General features: G+C 35.3%; 1 protein-coding gene across 1 annotated transcript in view; it reads left to right on the forward strand.

Annotated features, from left to right (window-relative positions):
• STARD9 (StAR related lipid transfer domain containing 9) overlaps positions 1-19,021 on the forward strand; it is a 90,358-nt gene that overhangs the window by 41,056 nt on the left and 30,281 nt on the right. The window contains exons 13-20 of the mRNA XM_087882232.1: positions 565-662; positions 1,791-1,868; positions 3,575-3,649; positions 4,540-4,719; positions 8,487-8,538; positions 9,801-9,938; positions 10,672-10,754; positions 11,791-11,897. Coding sequence (XP_087738358.1) covers positions 565-662; positions 1,791-1,868; positions 3,575-3,649; positions 4,540-4,719; positions 8,487-8,538; positions 9,801-9,938; positions 10,672-10,754; positions 11,791-11,897 — 811 coding nt within the window. The remainder of the gene's footprint in view (positions 1-564; positions 663-1,790; positions 1,869-3,574; positions 3,650-4,539; positions 4,720-8,486; positions 8,539-9,800; positions 9,939-10,671; positions 10,755-11,790; positions 11,898-19,021) is intronic.

Raw genomic sequence — 19,021 nt, forward strand, 5'->3', positions numbered from 1 at the left:
AATGTTGTTAAGGCATGTGTCATTATGGCTAAATTTGTATTCTTTTGAGTAGGCATAATTTTGTCTCATACTTTATAAAAAGCATAGATCTGTTTGCCTGCTGGCTTATCTATCTATTTTAAGGAAGACTGACTTGAAAATGTTTGGGTGTAACCATCCGTTGCAAAGATAGATGACTTACCCATATTTTCAACAAAGTTTACTTTGGCAAAAGTTGTTTTTTGATTCATCTGTTATTTGAATTAACATCAAGATTTGGCCAATAAGTGATTAGATGCACAAACATATTTTATAGCATGTTAAATATGCTCCAACTCCAAGTTAGTGAAGAATCAGGAAAGCAATCACATAAAGCAAGGACCATTACTGTTTTAAGTCAGTTTCTCTTCAAAACATTTCAGTTTTTGTTACTGATAATTTCTGGTGATTTGGATGCGTGAAAAGAGTAGCATATCAACTCATATTGCTCTTGGGTGGAAGAATAAAATGCAAATGGTTTTGCCTTCAAAATATCTAAAGCACATTTTATAATGTTTTTTAGTAATTTTCTTTTTCTATCTGTAGCTATTTCTCCTGCAAGCTGTTGCTATAATGAAACTGTGAACACCTTACGCTATGCTTCAAATGCCAAAAAAATTATTAATAAACCTCGAGTAAATGAGGTGAGCTACCTTCTGTGTTTCTTTTATTTTATTAAGCATTTTTCATAGCTCTCTAAAGGATTATATCATTTTTGTTTGTATAATTTTTATGCATTTTTAAAACAATTGATGCTGCAGTTCTTTTAGTGTCACCTTTTTTCCTAATACATTATAGTAGTTCTCACTTAATGACCACATTTGGGATCACCCACTCCCTTGCTAAACGATGCGATTGTTAAATGAAATGTCATGTGACTGTGTTGAACTTAATGGCATCAGTTTTGCTGTCGTGGTTAAGTGAATCACTGCAGGTTGTAAAGTGATGTGACTGCAACTTGTGACTTCCTGCCAGCTTCTCCAATGACTTCGAGTGTCAGAAGCCTGCTGTGAAGATCACAAATGGCAATCATATGACCATGGGATGCTGTGACCGTCATAAATGTACACCAGTTGCCAAATAATGATCATGTGACCATGGGACGCTGTAAATGCCATAAATGCATGTTGGTTCTCAAGCTCCTGAATCATGATCAGGTGATGCTACAACAGCTACAAGTTCAAAGATTAGTTGTAAAGCTACTTTTTACATACCATTGTAACTTTGACTAGTTGATGAATGAAGCAGTCAATAAGTGAGGATTATCTACTATATGTAGTAACAATAGCAATAGCAATAGCACTTAGACTTATTTACTTCTCCAAAGGGCTTTACAGCCCTCTCTGAGTGGTTTACAGAGTCAGCCTATTGCCCCCCAACAATCTGGGTCCTCATTTTACCAATCTGACAAGGATGGAAGGCTGATTCAACCTTGAGCCCCATCAGGATCGAACTCCTGGCAGTGGGCAGAGTTAGCCTGCAAAACTGCATTCTAACCACTGCGCAACTAGGGCTCATGTAAAGTATGCTGTCGTCATATTTACTTATTACATATGCAGTTCCCTAGTAATCATCACACATTAAGAGAGAAAATTTAATTTAGACATCTAATATCGGGAGAAGTAATAAAGTTGTGCAATCCCTAATTTGTTTTTCTTTCCTGGTAATTGGAAGGGCAGAATATATTGAGGGGTAATGCCAAAAAATGTCCAATAATATAGTTTAGAACCAATGAATTGTTTCCTTTTTAAAAAGTTCCTCTAATTTTTCAGGATGCAAATGTGAAACTGATTAGAGAATTACAAGAAGAAATACGTAGATTGAAGGTTATGTTGATGAATTTTGAGCTGGTATGTGCAACTGTATTACCTACATTCAATCAAAATCATTCAGTCCGTCTGTATATATTGTTAGAAGTGTAATTCTGCTGTATATCAAATCTGATGGCAATCCAATATTTTCTGTTAAGATTGGTTTTCCTCAAGATATCAGTCAGATTTGTTACTGTCTGGATCCTAATCTGAACCAAGAAGCTTGCATCTCCAATTAAATCTTTTTTAAAAAAACCATTTTAGTTCTTAAGACCATATCCTATTTATTTTGTCATTCAAGTATTTTCTACTAATAATTTGGCAGAGTGTGTTGCAGCACCCGTGGCTTACAATAGGACAAATTTCTGCTGTAATTTACAGGATGGTGCTGATTGGTTATTAGGAGAGACAGCAACTCTCCTTCCAAATTAGATTTCCGTTCACAAGAAGTCAATAAAAGGAGCAAGGGGAACAAATTACTCAAGTAATTTGAAGAAAAATGAGTAATTCAGAGATGCTCTTATGTCCAGAAAGCTACCAAACCACTGAAGCTATTCCACAAGTACTGTGTTTCCCCGAAAATAAGACCTTCCTGGATAATAAGTCCAATCGGACTTTTAAGCACATGCACTAAAATAAGCCCCCCCTAAAAATAAGCCCTCCCTGAAAATAAGTCCTCCCCAAAAATATTTAAATGTATGTACAGCCGGTCCTGGCCATTTCCTTTGGTTAGGGTTAGACAGAGCTGGAAATCAGGTAAAATGGCAAGAGGAACCCCGTCTTGTTCCACGTGGCCCAAAATAATAAGACCTCCCTGAAAATAAGGCCAAGCGCTTATTTTGGGGTTCAAAAAAATATAAGACAGGGTCTTATTTCGGGAAAACATGGTTTTTGAAATTCAAAGGACTTTGGGTTTTTCTTTCTTCTTGTTTTTAAGTTTGTAAAATACTATTAGAAATGAATTTGAAAGTATGTAAGTTAAGAAGAAGTTTAAAAAAGATGTATTAGATTTTATCATCTTTAGAAAAAAAAATTAAAGGAAACCTTGGAGTTTCAAAATGATATAAAAATGATTTCCCTAAGGTTAAAGAACATGAAAGAATATAGTGAAATTTTTTAATATAAATGATAATAGTCTACAAAGATCAATAAGTCTAATTAGAAATACATATTAATTCTCACAAGAGGGAAGAAGAAAAAAGGGATTGTGGTTAAGATGGTGACTTACATTGTTTTAAACAAAGATTTTATTTCGTCCTGTTTCTGTTGGGGTTATTGTCTGATTTTTATACTTGATATGGAAAAAATCAAATTTACAATTTTGGTTTGAAGATTTAATAATTATGTAAGTTATAGAATTGGCTTTTAATACTTATAGATGAGGTAAAAAGTTGAGGCTATAACTGTATTAGAATTTTACTGTGTTGATAAGGGTTGGAAGTCAGCCTTTTGTATTTTTTTCCTTTTTCTCTCTAAATCCTTCACTACCCCCTTTCCTTTCCTTTCCTTTCCTTTCCTTTCCTTTCCTTTTCTTAATTTATATTTCCCATTGTATTTTATATGATAATAAACTTCAATAAAATACTTAAAAAATAATAAGAAAGAGAAAATGAAATGTACTGGATACCACAAAACACTTATCTAGAGAAATGTGAACAAGAAAATTGAACCTACATTATTTTGTCATTAATTTGTACTGAATATAGAAACATTTCAGAAATCTTATTAATCCTTTGTCTCCACAGATGAATTCTAGTCCTTCATGGAGCGATGACAAAGAAGGAAATCTTACAGAATTAGTACTTCAAAATGAAATTAAGGTTGGTATGCATTTTGTTTTTCTCAAAATTGTGCAAAAGGAGATTGTGGTCACAGATTAATGTCTGGGAGAGAAGGGAAAAAGAAAAAAAAATAGAGTGGATGAAGAGTTTTGAAATATGTCCGAGTATTTCTGTTCAATAAATAAAATGGGTAAGTTGTGAATGAAAGGAAACCCAATCATTTTTTTAAATAAAGAAGGTTATATTAATATAAGCAAGACTTAACTAAAAAGAGACACTGCTGACAGTGATAGTTTTTACATTTATACAATGGGTGTTCTAGATTTCTGATTCTGACTTCACCATTGATTTTGCTTGTCAGAAGGTCACAAAAGGTGATCACATGACCCCAGGACACTGCAACCATCACAAATATGAGTCAGTTGCCAACAACATTTGGAGTAATACATAACTGTTATAAAAAGTTTTTTATCCTGCCCTTATTGTTTTTTTATAAATAACTCAAACAGCCAACAAACCATATCTGTCTCCTCATATTTTCCCTTCTGGGGTGAATTGGGCTGAGAGGGAATGACTGGTCCAAAGTCTCCCAGCTGGCGTTCATGCCTAGGACAGGATGAACTCACCATCTCCTGGTTTCTAGGCAAGCAGCTTAACCACTGCACCAAACTGGCTCTCAATTTTTTAAAAATTTGATTTATATGCCGCCCTTCTCCGGAGACTCAGGGCAGCTTACAATGCATTAAGCAATAGCCTTCATACTTTTGTATATTTATACAAAGTCATCTTATTGCCCCCACAATCTGGGTCCTCATTTTACCTACCTTAGAAAGGATGGAAGGCTGAGTCAACCTTGAGTCAAATTTTGTTTTACTTGCATGAAAAAAATATTAAAATAAGCACTTTTTTCTCATTTATCATCCCTAAAGATTGACCAGTTGACCAAAGACTGGACAGATAAATGGATTAACAGAAAAGCTATTATGGAAGAGTACAGTGTGGATATCAACAAGAAAAAAGCTGGAGTGACAATAGATTCCAATTTACCTCATTTCGTGGCCATGGATGATGACATCCTTAGTACTGGAGTCATACTGTACCATCTCAGGGTGAGACGAGAATTCTGTGTTTAGCTATTACTTCAAAATGACATAAGACTTAATAAGAATTGAAAACTTTAATCTGCAATACTTGTCTAATAACAAGGTTTCAAAGGTTTTGAAAAGGTTCAGAAAATAGAATGTATAAATGTTCATATTTTCATTCAAATATTTCTGCTCTTATGTCTAATATTGTATTTTTTTGGACTATAAGACATTCGAAGTATAAGACACACCTAGCTTTTGGGGAGGAAAATAAGAAAAAAAAATCTGCCTCTGCCTCCCAGCCATTTGCCTCTTTGCAGCAAACAGCAAACAGCGGGGTCAGCTTCAGCACAGCCTGATTTAGCACCAGCAGCTAATTGGCGGTTGGATCTACCTCCTGGAATACCTCCTATTAGCTGTTCCAGATTGCGGGGATCACCCCCACCCATTGGCGCCGGCACGCCCATCGCCGCTGCCACCTATCGCCGCCTCTGTGTGCCTCATTTTCGGCCTCTGTATACCCCATTTTCGGCCTCCGCGCATCCTGTTTTTGGCTTCCATATGCCCCATTTTCGGCCTCCACACATCCCATTTTCAGCCAGTTCCAGGCGGCAGGGATAGGTGACGATCCTCAATGCCTGGAACTGGCCGAAAATGAGATGCGCGAAGGCTGAAAATGGGGCGCGCAGAGGCGGCAATAGGTGGCAGTGGCAATGGGCGGCACCGGTGGCGATGGGCACCGCAGCCTTGAACAGCTGATAGGAGGTATTCCAGGAGGCAGATCCAACTGCCAGTTTGCTGCTCATGCTAAATCAGGCTGTGCTGAAGCTGACCACGCTGTCTGCTGTTTGCTGCAAGGAGGCAAATGGCTGGGAGGCAGAGGCCGAAGGGTGGGGGCTGGCAGGTGTGCGGGACTTTGGCAACATTCACTGTATAAGACACACAGACATTTCCACCACTTTTTTTGAGGGGGGAGTACATCTTATACTCTGAAAAATACAGTATATTATTGGGGCTTCATAGTAGTGTTTGTAAGGAAAAACCTTAGTTATTAAAAGTCTGACTAGCAAAATCAACAACATAATAATAAAGACTACATAGTAATAAAGAATAGCAGAAACTTTTAATAATGAGCTATATTCTTAATAATTGATAGTTTATCTTTACCATAATAATCATACTTACTTCATCATGGAATGTAATATTTCTGCATGTTATTGTTATGATTTACATGTTGTGTCACCCAAACCTTAAAGTTCTCACGTTCTAAATTATAATTGCCAGTAGTTTTTTATTTTTATTTTAAATCTATCCATATGCTGAAAAGGAAAATATGATGCTACATATGAAATATTTCCAGTTTGGTAATAAATATAAGCATTTTAAAGTTTTCAAAATTATTAAATGTACATATCTATGCTCAAAGTATACAAAGGCAAAAAGAAAAGGACAGTGGATAGATTAAAAAGAAATGTATTTTTCAAATCAAAATTTATACCCAGAACTAGAACGTCCAACTTGTTAATCACTTGTCTAAGAGGTGGATAAGGAAGTTGTAATATAAATTATAATACCTGTGCATTTTAATATTGTCATGTTTGCTCTTAAAGTATTTAAAATATAATGCTAGTCTTATTTGCTGTTTATAATAACTAATGCAACATATTTAGAATTGACAGTTTATGCTTTGCATAAAATTTTCAACTGAGTTTGTATGACCCAATACTTTCCTTTAAAAATTTCAATTTAGGCTCCTTTCCAATTAATAATTGTATACAGAAGTTTAGCCTCAGCTCGAGGATGCCTCAGTTACAATTCATAAAGTTTAGCTCTACTTCTTTTACATTCCTTCTGGGGCCAGTTTTCTGAGCTGTTGTGAAAGCAGTTTGTCAGTCTTCTGTCAACACAGGTCTTGCTGTTTTGTATGATGCGAGGCACTTCCGTTGCAGCTGTAGTGGTGATGGTGAGAGGCTGGGATTTGCTCAGTTCCTACTGTCCTCTTCTGAACTATGGGAGTGGGGCAGGCAATCCACTCAACTCTACCCCACCCAAAGAGATTTGCCTTTTCTTCCATAGGTGGATATGTGACTGATAGGCAGATATTTCAACCAAAGACCTTTTGCTGCTAATGGCTATGGCCAGCAAAACCATCCTGCTGAGCAAATCTGCCTAACAGCCTCCTCCTGCTCTGTGGATCATCTCCATCTTTATGGGGCATGCGGATGGAGGCTGCTCATGGTCTGGGTTGGGACTTCCCAATAAAGTAGGAGGGAACCAGCTCTCCTTCTTTTTGGGAAGGCTGTCAGTCCCAGATCCATGAGGCTGGAGTGATGGAAGCTATGCTAGCCATCTATCAAAATGTGTCCCTTCTTCCATCTTCTCCCTATGCTAGGCAGGATGGTTATTGGATGTTTTCCTTGCCAGCAGGAAAATCCACCTCTCACTTCATCTTATTTAATCTGCAGTATACATTTAGGCCAATCCCACTCATGAACCACATTAATGAAGCAGAGTAGACATTTTAGGGACTGGAGGCCATTGCAGAGATTATATAAAGTCCATTCTTATTATTGATATTTCAGCAAAATTATTGTGATATAATTAAGGGGGAGATGTATGAAGTTAAGGAATTGGTGTTTATGTTTATTAATATATCACATTCCTTTCTTTTTTCTAAACTAACATCTATTGTTTAAAATATGCATATTGTTTAATTTCAGTTGGCAAAAAATATTTCAGTTAGCCTGATGAACTTTTTTCATCTTAAAGTTCTGGCACACGGATGATTTCGTCATACTTATGCAGCTGAAATATTTTGCTTAAGTGTTCAATTTGAACAGAAAACTGGATCCTTTTCAAATGTCTGTTCAGAAGCTTGCCAAGATTAGGAAGAATTCTGTTGTGGCAAAGCAATACCTCTGAACAGCTGGCTAGATTTATTTTTATTTATTTTTTTGAATTTTTGCAATCCTCCTACATCAGATTCAGAAAGACTGCAGTAGAAATATTGTTTAAATAATTATTTTAAATATTGGCATGCTGGTCTTCATAACAAAGCAAAAAAGGTTTTTTTGCTCCATCCATATTAATTAATTTACAGTACTTGAAAGTGGCTGAGGATATCTTTATATGGAAAGAAGCCTAGTTTGCAGATTTTATCAACAGGATGCTTATTTAAACCCTTTTAAGCCTATTTCATTAACACTACACTAACAACTTTGTCCCCTCTTTCTTTGCTTCTAGATGCTGCTTTTTTCTTTTCTTTATGCTTTGCCCTTTTTAAAATTCATGTATCTGTAATTTCAACTGAGGAACAAGAAGGTAAAACGATGTTTTTCATTTCCATAATAAAACGCTGCTGCACCATGTATATGAGCAGCAAAGAAGATCAAAATATACTTCTTGTTTATATTTTAACATACCTATTTATGGATCTTGGCTGATGGTAGCAATTGCTATAAAATTGGAAATTTAAAATTACAGTGAAATGAACTCTCTTAAGGGGGAGAAAGGATCATTTGTGTCACTGGGTCACATGTTCGCCGTGCCTGATAATACTATATTTCAGTGATATAAAAGTACTCTGATCCACAATTCTGCTTTCTTATTAAATACAGACTAGCTTATGTTGTATGTAATGAAAAATCTATAAATTTTAGATGTGTACCATCTAGATTTATTGCTGTCAAAGAAAATTCCTTGTTCAGATAAAAAAATGTTAATATAGGTAATTGCTTTTTGCTAATCCTGATAATGAATTAAATTTGATGTGGTTACTTTTTTTTTTTTAGGAAGGAACAACCAAAATTGGAAGAAGTGATTCAAACCAGGACCAAGATATTGGTAAGAATTATGATATATATAATCCAGGAGTTTACAGTCTTAAAATCGCCTCAATTAAAAGCTACATTATGGTTTTTCATGGTTCCATTTATTGGGCATATATGTAGTTGAAGTTGCCAAGAAAACTGCTTGGAGATGTTCATAAGATAACCAGGAGTTGAGCTTAATTGAAAGATTTGGCTAATTTTATACATTGACCAACATTAAATTCATCAAATGATATATGTAGGATATTATATTCCATTATAAATAAATAACATAAGTTTGATAATTATGCTATAATGTATTACAATTGGTAGTAAATTATAATTTGTACTGTACTGGCCCAGTACAGTCAGCTACAAAACAAAATAATTCTTTCAGAAAACGGTTATGCTGGGTATTGTGAGGCAAGTAAATCCTGTGGATAAGGAAATCATTCTTTAAGCACATTTATTGTATTGAGATTGGGCCATTTTAAAATTAAATTTTAATGATTGAACAAAATTTTGATCCTGATGGGAACACTGATATGTGTAAACATGCAAGTATTCCCTTCACCCCGTATACAACTCTCACATGCATATACCATACCCACTGCTCCTCACCATTTTTCTACCCATTTGTATACAAACCTGAGAAGAAATATGCGACAATATTGTTTTCTACAGCCACCTGCTTTTATTTTATTAATTTTTTATTAAAATTCATGGTTTTAAAGTTAGTTATTGAGAGGAAGATGAAAAAATGTCCTTGAGAAGCAGAGGCATAAAAGCTGTTCATCTCCAAGCACAGTTCTTGGAGAGTAAAGGTAAACCTAATCCTTTTCATGTTTAGCTGTGTTGCTCAAGATAATTGCTTTCCCTTCTGCTCATGCAATGAAAAAATGACAGTCTTCCACCACATTGACATGGGTTGTAGGAGATGGAAGCAGCAAAAAAGTGTCTTCTTTCTTCTAGGAACCAATGGAAATTATTTGTTTTCTTTTAATAACTTTCAGCAAGCAATCTGATCCAGCCAGCTAACACATTAACCTGGTTTATGAGCATTAAATTGCTGTTTTTCCACTAATTATAATAACAGCAAAGTAGCAGCCCATTTCCTGTTGCTCAGCTGTTCATACTGACTAACTGGTTGCCAGAGGGGATAGTAACCTGCAAGCCATCCATCCATGTCTTCATCATTTTAGGCATTGTAGAAATTATTATTACTACTAATAAACATATCAATTCTGACAAGTTTTTCTAGATACACTGAAGGTTTGAAATCCATACACTTTGTAGTGTTGCAGGGTCAGGGGATTGAAAGGGACCATTGTATTGTAGACAATCGGCATGGGATTGTGACTCTGCGGCCTCTTCAGGGAGCTCATTGTGTTGTAAATCATCACAAAGTAACTGATTCTGTTCGTTTATCACAAGGTAAGAATTTGATGTTCACGGAATTTTTAATGCCTAAGATTCATACTTAAGGATGAAATCAGATATAGAATTAATAGTAGCTAATGACAGTTCTATCTTCCCTAGGTTTATCTATTCCCTTTAAAATCCTTTAAAACCATCTAAATTGGTGATCATAGTACACATTTTTCTTCCTCTTTCATAATATTTGAATATGAGTCATCCATTAAATTTCTTAGCAATATAGTCAGGACAGACAAAAGAAAGTAATTCTGTACATCATACATAATCTATGGAATTAACTTTATAATATGTTCCCTGAGGGAGCAAATGAGTGTATTTCTGTATTGACGTTCAAGCATTTGAAGCACTGTATGGTTAAACTGCTCTGATCAGTCTGATAAATTTCCTTTCTGGCCAACGTGTCTCCTTAGGTAAGTGAGCCAAGATAGATGCACTTTCAGATTAATTCCCCATACATGGTGAAGATTAATTCAAATTTAATGTTAATTCATATGTCTTTGTATTTTATTGTTGCTTTATTTTATTTTTATCCTTGCTTACTATTTTAGTCCCTTATATAGCCTTCTTTTTGGAATTTGTATTTTTCCATTATCTGGCCTCTATAAAGAAAGCCCTGTCAATATTTATAGGATGATGATGACAATCTATAGTTTAAATATACATTAAATATTTTCAAAAAAGTTTTTTCGTTTTCTAATTTTACTTTCCCCCCCCCTTTCCTCCTTTTTAGGAGCTGTAGTAGTCCTTGGCAAAACTCACAAATTTAGATTCAACCATCCTGCTGAAGCTGCCCTTTTAAGGCAGAGGCGTTCAGTAAGTTTAGAGAGCATTTTAATTTTCTTTCCCAATTGCTAAATATTTAAATGTTGTATGTTGTTAGCCAGTAAACTTAAATGCTTTTAAAAGGCATTGAAAAGAAAAAGAAAAGCCGATGATATGTGATTGAGAATTCACACAATCTTTTATTATGGTTTTTCTATTTACTATATACTACTTCTATTTACTATATACTATTTCTATTTACTATTTACTATATTTACTATATAGTGTTTATTTACTAAGACTGTATTACTATTCTTCTTCTCATCCTTCCTATTACCTATCTCCTCCCACTCATGACTATAACTATGTTGCTTGTATTTTTACGATTTATATTGTTCTGTTGTTTCCTAATATGATTTGATTGCTTATTAGTAACCTATGACTATCAATAAGTGTTGTATCTTATGATTCTTGATGAATGTATTTTTTCCTCTCTTTTTTTTCTTGTTTTTCCTTTTATGTACACTGAGAGCATATGCACCAAAGACAAATTCCTTGTGTGACCAGTCACACTTGGCCTATAAAGAATTCTATTCTATTCATTAGTCTTGCCACCCAGTCATATTTATTGGCTAGTTACACTCTCCTTGAGGATATAGTTTTCATATTACTCTCACCACCACCATTTCCATTTCAGAACATCAAAACACTTCTATAGTTTTCTAGTACTGAAGGAAATATATGTGGCATCATGTCCATCCTGCTTTTTTCCCTTTCTTCCTTCCTTTATTTTGTTGTAGATATAGCACTGGCATATTACACACTTATTCTGGTAACCCATGTGCCAGAGACTGAGAAGAGAACATTCAGGACATGATCTGCCATTACTGTAAAATACTTTGATTCATGTCTAAAATACTTTGATTCATATAAAAGTGAAATTAAATCTGTATTTGAGATATTCAGATACTGGGCTCCAGGAAATAAGGGGCTATATTCTACAATAAAACTCAGCAAAAATGAAGAATACAAGTAGTTTAATGCTTCTATGATTTTTATTTTCTTCCACATTGTTTGTTTTTAACAGATCTGTGAAACTTCCTCTGTAGTGAATTTCAGATCTCTTGAATGGCTAGATCTGGATGGAGATTTTTCTTCCCTTTCCTATAGCGTTTATCCAGCTGAAGCAGAAAGGTAGGTTAAAAGGAGTTTAACTGAACAAAGATGCCATTTTTCTGGATTCTGTATTTTTTTCCTTTTACAATGCTAGGATTAATTTCTTTTTACAATGTGAATGAGCCAGTATTAGAATTCATTCTTTCTTTACCTGTTCTATAGTAGTGAATTAACCAAACATTTTATTTATTTTAATTTTATTTTAATGTTTATATAAATAATATATTTCTTTTGTTTTGAGAAAAATTGAAAGTGGAGGAAGTGGAGCATATCTACTAGAATTATGCCAATGGGAAATAAAGTAATTAAATATTACAGTTATATAGAGCAACACAGTGGCCTAGAGGTGAAGACGCTGTCTCCCACTCAGAAGGTTGAGAGTTCAATCTTAGACAGAGACAGATGTTTCTCTATCAAGGCACAAAGAGAAAATACCTGCTGAGAACTCCATGTAGGCGTCAGGAAGGGCATCTGTCCAGTAAATGCTCTGCTACACTCAATCACCCCAACCCCACCCTGAAGCAAGGGATTACAGGGCCCCTAAAAAAAAGTATTACAGTTATATGCAGTGAAAATGTATTGTTTGTTTTCACAGTATACGTTCTACAGTTGGCAATTAATGCAAATCTTCTAAAACGTGTCTGTCTAGGAAGATAATTTGGCGTATACAATAATGAATTGATTGGGTCATGATGTGCTGAAGATTGCAAACTAGGAGCCTGTGTATTTTGTGCATCTATGAATTATACAGTTAAAAACAGCACAGGGCTATATCTGCTTTCTGAATAGCATTATGCATAACTTACTAATTTATCGTAAGAGTAAGAATTGCACATTTATAGAAGTGAATTCATGCATACTCATCACCGAACATAGATTTTCTGGTCTCCCAACTTTGCGATTATTAGAGATGCTGAAATGAAAGATCAGAACAGAGTAAAACCCAGTGATCTGGATAAACTTGGCTTTTATTAATTAATTAGATTTGTATTCTGCCTTAAATCTATATACAATGCTCTGTTTCTGTTTTTCTCTTCATAAAAAAAAAGTGGTGTCAGGTAAACTGGACTACTAGATAGCCCAAAGTCATCTAGTAAACTGAGGGTAGACTGGAACTTAATTCCCCCCACCCCCAAGATCTTGTCCGGTGGACTTTTACATTATAGACAGTCTAGAAATTTTCAGATATTCAGTGGTATAAGTCGATATTAAATAATTAAATACCTTGAATAATTACTAATACCTCCAACATTGGAGGCTCAGCAGTTAAAGACACTGAGCTTGTTGGCTGGAAAACTGACAGCCTGGGTTCGAGACGTGAGCGCTGTGCGACGGGGTGAGCCCTCTTACTTGCCCCAGCTTTTGCTCACAACAGTTCGAAAGCATGCAAATGCATGTAGATAAATAGGCACCATGTTGGTGGGCAGGTAACAGTGTTTTGTGTGCCTTGGTGTATAACCATTGCCAGGGCTGCCTCCGTCCCAATTCCTAGGAAAGAAAAATCCTTGGCTCCATAGATTCAGAGAAAAGGTACTTTTACTAGGAGTGAATTGAATGCAACAATTTTCAGGCAAGATCTGAGGCAAAAGCCAGTGAAGCAGCAAATTGAAACAAACCGTAGAGCCCAACCCCCTGGTAGCTAGGCAACCAGAGGGCAAGCACTGGCCAGGAAATGTCTTGAGAAAGTCTTGATTCAAGTGCATCGTCTCTGACTGCTACATACCAAAACTCAAAGAAATGACCTTGGAGAGATAAGCAAAGTCCAGATTGTAGTTGCAAAGCTGCAATGAAAAATTCTCCCCTGACCTCCTCCCCCCATTTCCATGGCAGTAAGCAGCAAGCTGGCTGACAGTCAGACAGACCACAGAACAACACTAGCTCTCTTGACTAAGAAAGTGACACGAGCACCACCCCCTAGAGTTGGACACGACTGGACAGGGAAAACCTTTACCTTTACCAGCATTGCAATTTTGAGGAAGATTCCATAAAAGTTAAGGCTTGCTTCAATTTTGGAACAAGCACATTTGGGGAGGGTGTGTGGGACTGTCGTTTATGGAGGGCTTAGTAGATCATCTAATATATTGACCTCACTGAAAGAGGCAGGGTGGACCTTTGGGAATACAAGCAAGAATTGCCTTTAATTTGTGGGGAGAGCCTCTGTATTAAGATCATAGGTTAGTTGGGTGCATATAAACTGATGTTCTATAGACTGTAGATTGCTTACCTCTGATACAGAGTAGTCGTTTAGATTGTTTTGGGCCTTCATCAATTATTTTCCTTAACTGAGGGATCTAAAACAGTTGTTTCTATTGCTATTCATTTATAATTTCATCTTTCACAACTTCTTGCTCATATAAGACTGTCTGGAGGAGAAATTTTGTTACGATAATTGTTCAGGAACCATGCCCGTCACTGATCTTCTTATTGAAGTATCAGTAATAAGTTTAAAAGGGATTCCAGTATTTATTGCAATATTATCTGCAGTCTGTCTGCAGACATTTAAATTCAAGAGCTTTAATGTGCAAATCCAAAGACATAAATCCACATGTGGAAAGAAAAGCATGAAGAAAGCTACGCAATTATGTGAGCTAAGCTGATCCTGGCTATCCAAAAAGAAGCATGAAATCTGGTTAGTATTTGGATGGAAGACCATTAGAAATGCTCAGGATTATAAAATAGAGTGGGAATTTGAAAGCAATTCCATACAGATCATACAGATGTTAAGCGAATCTTTGACTTTGTTTTTCGGAAACCGGCTGAGAAGGTTGTAAGTGGGGAATCACATGATTCTGGGACAATGCAATTGTCATAAATACATGCCAGTTGCCAAGTGCCTGAATTTGGACACATGACCATGGGGATGTTACAACAATTGTAAGTGTGAAAAACAGTGAAAAATAACTTTTTTCAGTGTTGTTGGAACTTCAGTCATTAAACAAATGGTTGTAAATCAAGGACTAGCTGTACTGTACATCTTAACCAGCAACCTATAGTAGCTAAAGAAAATTAATTAGAACATTATGCATTTTTTGTATTCTAGGTGGCATTAGTTTATGTGATTGATAGGCAAGAGAAAAAATATTTTTTATAACACCTCCCCAACAGGGAATTACTGATAGGCTGAACCTCGTTTAAATATTCTAGCCTGCAGTAGATGCTGGAGAAATTGTAAGGTACACCCTTCAATCCATCTCTTAAAAATAAAAGTAAATAAATTGAAATGTATTTGGTTTTACTTTCTCAAAATCCATGTAAGAACCTTATGAATGATCCTTGGATCATAGGAGAGCAGCTTAAGAGCTTCGAATTTTAGCAGGTAGGAAAAATGACAAATCCCATTGCCAAACAGTGCAGCTAAATGTCAAAGTATAAAAAACACATGTTAGAAAAAAGAGAAAACTAAAAACCAAAAGGAAGGAAAAAAGACTATTGTAATCACCATGCAGTCCATTTAATTTTGAGCTCACTCTAGAACCGGCCTGGTGTGCTCTTAATTTCATCTGTCCTCTGATGTCAGATCCTGTGAATGATTTAGCCAGCACAATTGGTGTCATTTCTTCCCCCCCTTGTTTTTCAGGGACAACTACACACCTAATGCTTTTCCTGGTACAAGATTGGGCATAATTAACTGTTTCTGAGAAGGAGATGCAATGCATGTGACTTACTACATAAACTGATGAAAAGCTCTGTGTATTCCAAGCAACAGATATAATATTTAAATAATGAAGCCAATTAAATAATATTAAAACTAGTTCCCTGCACTTCAGTCTTTACTGTGTAGGATTTATTAATTCACCTCAGTGCTATTACAATAGGAACATCCACAGGAAAATCTGGGGGTTATCATATATCAATGGCAAAGCTGTAGAAAAAAATATATAAAGTATTATACTACTTTTAAATATTCAAGGTACTCATATTTCAGATTTAAATAATCATATTGTCTTTTCATAAACTTCAGTTGGGATAGGTTGGCAGAAGATTTGCTAACTGCTCCTGTATCAGCAAAATGTAGGTTTCATTTGTGTGTGTGTGTGTGTAAGCATATATATATGTGTGCACATAAAATTTAGAAAAACTTTATTAGGAATATTTGTATACATTTGAATTTTTACACCACAATGTAGCCTCCCTGTTCCATTTAACAAATTCTAGAGTTTTATCCTAGCTGTATTATTTCAAAAGAGTTAGCTGTAGAATTCCTAAATTAAATTTAATACCTGCTCCAGCATAGTTGTTACTGCTGGATCTTGTGCTTGGTTTATGATGTGGTTTTGGAAACCGACTCTTAATTGGATGGGTAGTCTAGGGAGGAGAGGAATTGAACAGGAATTCAAATTGCTGGATGAACCAATGTGTTGCAACTCAGATTCTAAAGGCTGCAACTGTCCAGCTTTCAATTATTTGGGAGAACGTTTAGCAGATTTATGATCTTTCCATACCTTTATTGTTTAAATCAAGCATTCAATAAAATCTACAAGAGCAAGAAATAATTTTCCTGATAAAGCTTTTTCTTTAAAGAACATTATGGGTTTGAAGGACTATAGGGAATTTTTTTTTGCTCGTGTTGTGTTTTTGTGGCTTAGTATTTGACTGCAGCAAAGCCCTTGGTTTCATTGACTCGGCAGTTGCTGCCATAGCTACTAAAAACTGCATTATGCTGTAGAAGCCGCCAGATTCTGCATCAGCCTTAAAGGTGTTTTGTGAAGGGAGGAAGGAGTTATACAATAGGATTGCAGGAACCCGATGACAAAACATCACAGAGAAAATACGATTGTATTGAAGGTTAATTTAGCGTGCTTGCTGTAAAATAGAAACAAGAACCCAGCTGTTTCTACAATCCTGGAAATATTCTCAGTAATTAAATATATATGGTTTTTAAAGGTCAGTTGAATTTTTAAAATTTGCATTGTTACTTTTTCTTAATATAAATACCAATGTTGTAATAATGCTGTCATGCTTATTTACTTGAAGAGGAATATGTGTTAATATTCCAGAAGGGCATTCTGTATTCCACATGCTTTAGTTGATGCATTTCTAATTCCAAAAACAGAAACAGAACAGAGTCTTCTCTATCTCTTTCAGGTGGATTATTTATCTTTTGACGTTATGTTTGAATTTGAAAGCAGTGGAACTTAAGCAGTAAGGGACATTGGGGGTGGGGGTGGGGGCTTGAAATGCAGATATACGAGTGCCTGAAAGCATCTTAAATTGTTCCAATACTTGGATGGCAATGATTTTTTTATCTGTAAAACAGCTGGCTGCTTGATTTAGAGGTATGCTTTTAGAATGTAAAATGATTGGTTACTTTAGCTTTATTTAGCATATGCACTTTGCATAGAATATTTGGGAAAAAAAGAGTTGTAGATAAACAAAGCTAGAGTTCTAATTAAGGCTACACTATAATTTATTATCTATAAAATATATGTCAATCTAGTTATTGAAATTCATGTTTGTATTTTAAACATCAGAACTGATCGCGGTTTGAGAGATATAACCCCAGGCCATAACATTTTTCCGTTCTCTACAGTAGTTTTATTGTAACAGAGGTTCTAATGTATTCCACAATAACTATTGTCAGGTTCACTGTATGAAACTTCCTTACCCACCAACTTATTGCAGTGACCTTTCTGTTCTCAATATGGAGATGACTGTACTTATTTTTTGGTTTGAACGTGCTGACATCATTGGAACACCTTGTAGCAAAATACTCATAATTTCCCATATGACATTAACTGCGTACTGCTGCTTTATATCACAATATTAGCATACAATGTTATGCTTAGAAAAAATGTCATTTCCTGACAAGGAATGTTTCTTAAAGTCCATAATCCTTCCTATTGTTCTGGTCATAAGCAAAATATTTTTGCTACAAAGACTACAAAGAAGATAATTACATAGCCCTTCAGCTTTGTTCATACCCAATATCTGCTTTTAAAATATTGACATTTATCTAAATATTATAAGCTTCCCATTTAAGGTTATTAAAACCTGTCTTCCATTATTTAGTTTAAGTAAATTTTGGATGTGTCTACATTTCCCATTTTTATGTTTGGAGGGAGAAAGATAAAAGAGTTTTGGCCAATGTAAAATACTTGAGGACTATAAAAGAAACTATGATTTTAATTCAGAATAATCCACATACATTAATCTGTAAACCTAATAACAATGACTGGGTTTGTACATCACATGAAACACAGCTGGTCAGTCATATTTTAGCCTAATGTCTTGTGTGAATCCAGTTAGTAGCTTTGAACATTTCACCAGTTTGATTAATAGTACAAGCCTTTACAAGAATTCAGAAATATCAGGTAAAAGATAAACCAGACAGGATTCTGGGAATATTCTCTTAGATATGCTGGCCTCTCCCCAGCTATATTTCAACTACAGTTACGTTACTGCTTAAGCCTGATCTTCACGTGACACTTTAATCTGTCCGGAAGGGAAGTCTTGTAATATATTATCGAGGTCATCTGCTTTCAGTATTCAGTATTGTAAGTATCACTTTAATATTTCAAATGGAGTTTGGGATAAATGTGAACAGAAATTAATAGTGTGGAGTAAAATAGTAATATATTATCTTTTAAAAACAGGGTCTTACTGCTTTTAGAAAGTGTTGACTCATCTGTGTTTATAGACACCTGACAAATAAAAATGAGCTCTTGCAGCAAACAGGCACCGGAGATTTGCTTGCTTGTTTATTTATTTTTTTCAGGCACAAAGAGCATAATTTAATCTTTTTGGTACTGGACCTTATACTTTGCCTGTTCTTTATGCTTTTAGCTGATTCTGTTCAAAATATTAGTAGAAGGTCAAAGACAGAAAAAGCCAGATGGAATGAGAAGGGGGTTCAGAAACAGAGTGATGATTGCGGGAAGGATCATGTGTTTGCAGATAAACAAGTGAAGATAATGTGCTTATACATAAAGAATCATCCCTTCTCTTTTGTAAAAAATTGAAGTTTTTCAACCCCAAGGATTTTATCAGTTCACCCATCTTGCCAACAGAATGAAACAGGGAAGAAAATTCTCCTTCTTCTACATTCTCCTGAACATCCCCACAATCTGCTATGGATTGTCAATCTGTGAAGAGGGGCCAAGGGGTTACCAAAAAAAGAGATCCATGTTGTGAACATTTACTCA

Source organism: Pantherophis guttatus, chromosome 1, assembly GCF_059756535.1.
Source record: "Pantherophis guttatus breed Tessera chromosome 1, ASM5975653v1, whole genome shotgun sequence".
NCBI classification, from domain to species: domain Eukaryota; kingdom Metazoa; phylum Chordata; class Lepidosauria; order Squamata; family Colubridae; genus Pantherophis; species Pantherophis guttatus.